The 2,468-nt window shown below is 40.5% G+C and overlaps 1 protein-coding gene across 1 annotated transcript in view; it reads right to left on the minus strand.

Moving 5' to 3' along the window:
* PCCB (propionyl CoA carboxylase, beta polypeptide) overlaps nucleotides 1-2,017 on the minus strand; it is a 23,761-nt gene extending 21,744 nt beyond the window's left edge. The window contains exon 1 of the mRNA XM_010288058.1: nucleotides 1,901-2,017. Within this exon, the coding sequence (XP_010286360.1) occupies nucleotides 1,901-1,954 (54 nt within the window). The 5' untranslated portion in view covers nucleotides 1,955-2,017. The remainder of the gene's footprint in view (nucleotides 1-1,900) is intronic.
* Nucleotides 2,018-2,468: the final 451 nt, after the last annotated feature.

Below are 2,468 nucleotides of genomic sequence, written 5' to 3' on the forward strand. Positions count from 1 at the left end.
CTGGAAAGGTCAAAAAAATATAATTACAGTCACCCCAAATACTTCAGCTTGACCTGTTCTATTTTTCACTCTGTAAATAAGGGAAGAAGAAAGAGCTGGAAGAGGAAATGGAGACTGTGAATCTTAAAATCTGCTTATCTATGTTGTTTTACTTTTTAGTAAAGGAAATATTTAGAAGTCTTTCAAGAGACAGCAGTAAAGGAGAAGCTTTACTGCGCTGTCATAAAGGAATTCCAGGCATTTCAACGCTTTTTGCTGTTTGGCATAGAAAAAAAAAAGAAAAGAAATAAAACAAACAGTGCAGGGCCCACTCTTAAGGGCTATTTATGCTCAAGGTGATCTGTTCTCAGGAAGGTCATACCAGTCTGGGGACTTTTCTCAGGCTGCACAGACAGCCCTGCCACCAACTCTTGGTTCTTAGCACACAGAACAGCAGGAAACACACTTGTAGTTCCAGCCACTGTTTCACGCAGATGACTCCTAAAAGCCCAAGCAGCCCATAGAGTGACCTGGATGTGAGTACACATCTCACCCTATCTTCAGAAAGTTCCAGGAAATTCAATGCTAAACTAATATTCCAGCTCACTGGCCACAGTTAGATCATCTGTTGTGAAACTCTGCTCTGTAAACACAATCTGCAGCTCCCTGAAAGGTGAATTCTGAAGGACAAGGAAAAGATTAACACCCCAGTCACTCTCAGGACTTTGCTGCTCCTCCTATGTTCAGAAACAGCGATTTTTTTATCAACACTGTGGGATGCAGCATCGAGGAGCATGATGAGAGGCAACATAGCAGTTTTTCCATTTGCTAGGGAACAGAGTAAAAGATTACGTAAGAGAAGAAAAGATGTTTGCCTCTACACTCATGGAGAGGGAAGAAGGTCTTGAAAAACATCCTTCCCAGCACCAAGTCCCATCAGTGTCCTGGCTACTAAAACAAACAAATCGTTCAGCTTTGCAGGCTCCCAGTGCCCTAGCTGCTCACGGTGGAAGTCTGCTGATCTCCCTCATCCATAGGATGCAGCCCTGCAACTTGAAGCACTGAAAACTGATGAACTGGTTTAATAACCGCATAAACAGACATTGCAGTCATTGTATGCAGCATAGAGCAGTGGCAGATAGAGAGCAGCTTCTCACCATGCCACAAACCAGAATACCCCACAGGAAATAGGGTCTTTTGCTACAGAAGATTCACATTGAACAGGCACATCTGCACTAGCCACCTACACAGGCCAGCATGTTCATTGGTCCTTTCTGTATTAAATGGCAACAAAATATTTTTCCCATGTAGTAATTTATCAGGCATCAATGTTACGGTGAGAGCCAGAGGTTTTCCCTCTATGTTATGAAGCTCATGTACCATGTTGGTTTAGGATACATGGCTGTATCTCTGAAAAGTGCATAAACAAGCAGATTGAAGCTTGCTAACAGACCAGTATGAATCCTTTAATTTCCAAATATATCAGATTTTAAGGCCCTAAAGGATTTTATGGCTCTAGTTTGATAGGCATAAATATGGATCCAAATTATTTCATCCTGTAACTCTAATGTTACCTGTAGGGAGGTCAAAGTATCTACCCAAAGTATTTATTCTTCACATCTAACTTGACTGACAAGAGTTGTAACTACACACCTCTGCAGCCTCCTCTGTTATTTAAAGTACAAATCTAAGACAATATCCAGGAAGGCATTTGAACCAAAAGGTATCAAGTTTAGGCAATGGCAACGTAAACCACGTAAGCTGTTAAATGGAAACTGAGAGTAATAAAAGCATACTTGCAAAACATAAAAGAAAGAAAACAAAAGAAAGAAAAGAAGTTAGATGTAAAGAGTCTATTTTCAATCAGCTGGATGGGTAAACAGCAGAGAACAAAGAAACAAGTTATATGAAATAAAAATACCTTATTCTTATTAGAGTCCATCCCAAAGTCAGAACATCTGTGTTCCACAAACATATCATATTCATCAAAACTGTCAGGGTCCAACAGCAGAAGAATCCGTTCTCTTGCGGTCAGCTTTCCCTGAAACAGAGCAAGCAACAATTAATATAGCCATCAGGTGGTTCTGGCTCTGTTTACTGACCACCAGCGGATGTAGTTTAATCAAACATAGCCTCACTTGATCTGCTACGTTTAGACCATTAAGCAACTGCATGCCCCCAAAGCTGGAAATAGCCTATACAGTGATTATCCTCTTTAAAAAAAGCATAGTGCAAGCCAGACTTTGAAAAGAAGGATGACTATTGGAGCAGCACTACCACAAGATAAAGGAAACAATCTCAGAGTCTTTTCAACAAGATATAAAAGCATCACAGCTATTTTTGCCTACACATCTGAATGCCGCTATTAAGGCCTTTGTTCTGTTCTTAAACATGGAACCCTTCCATGGCTAAACTGGTCCTTACCAACAGTTCAAGACTCAATTCACCACATGATATTTGACCGCAGGAAGTGAGAGGAAAAAATTAAA

Source organism: Phaethon lepturus, unplaced genomic scaffold (assembly GCF_000687285.1).
Source record: "Phaethon lepturus isolate BGI_N335 unplaced genomic scaffold, ASM68728v1 scaffold6865, whole genome shotgun sequence".
NCBI classification, from domain to species: Eukaryota; Metazoa; Chordata; class Aves; order Phaethontiformes; family Phaethontidae; genus Phaethon; species Phaethon lepturus.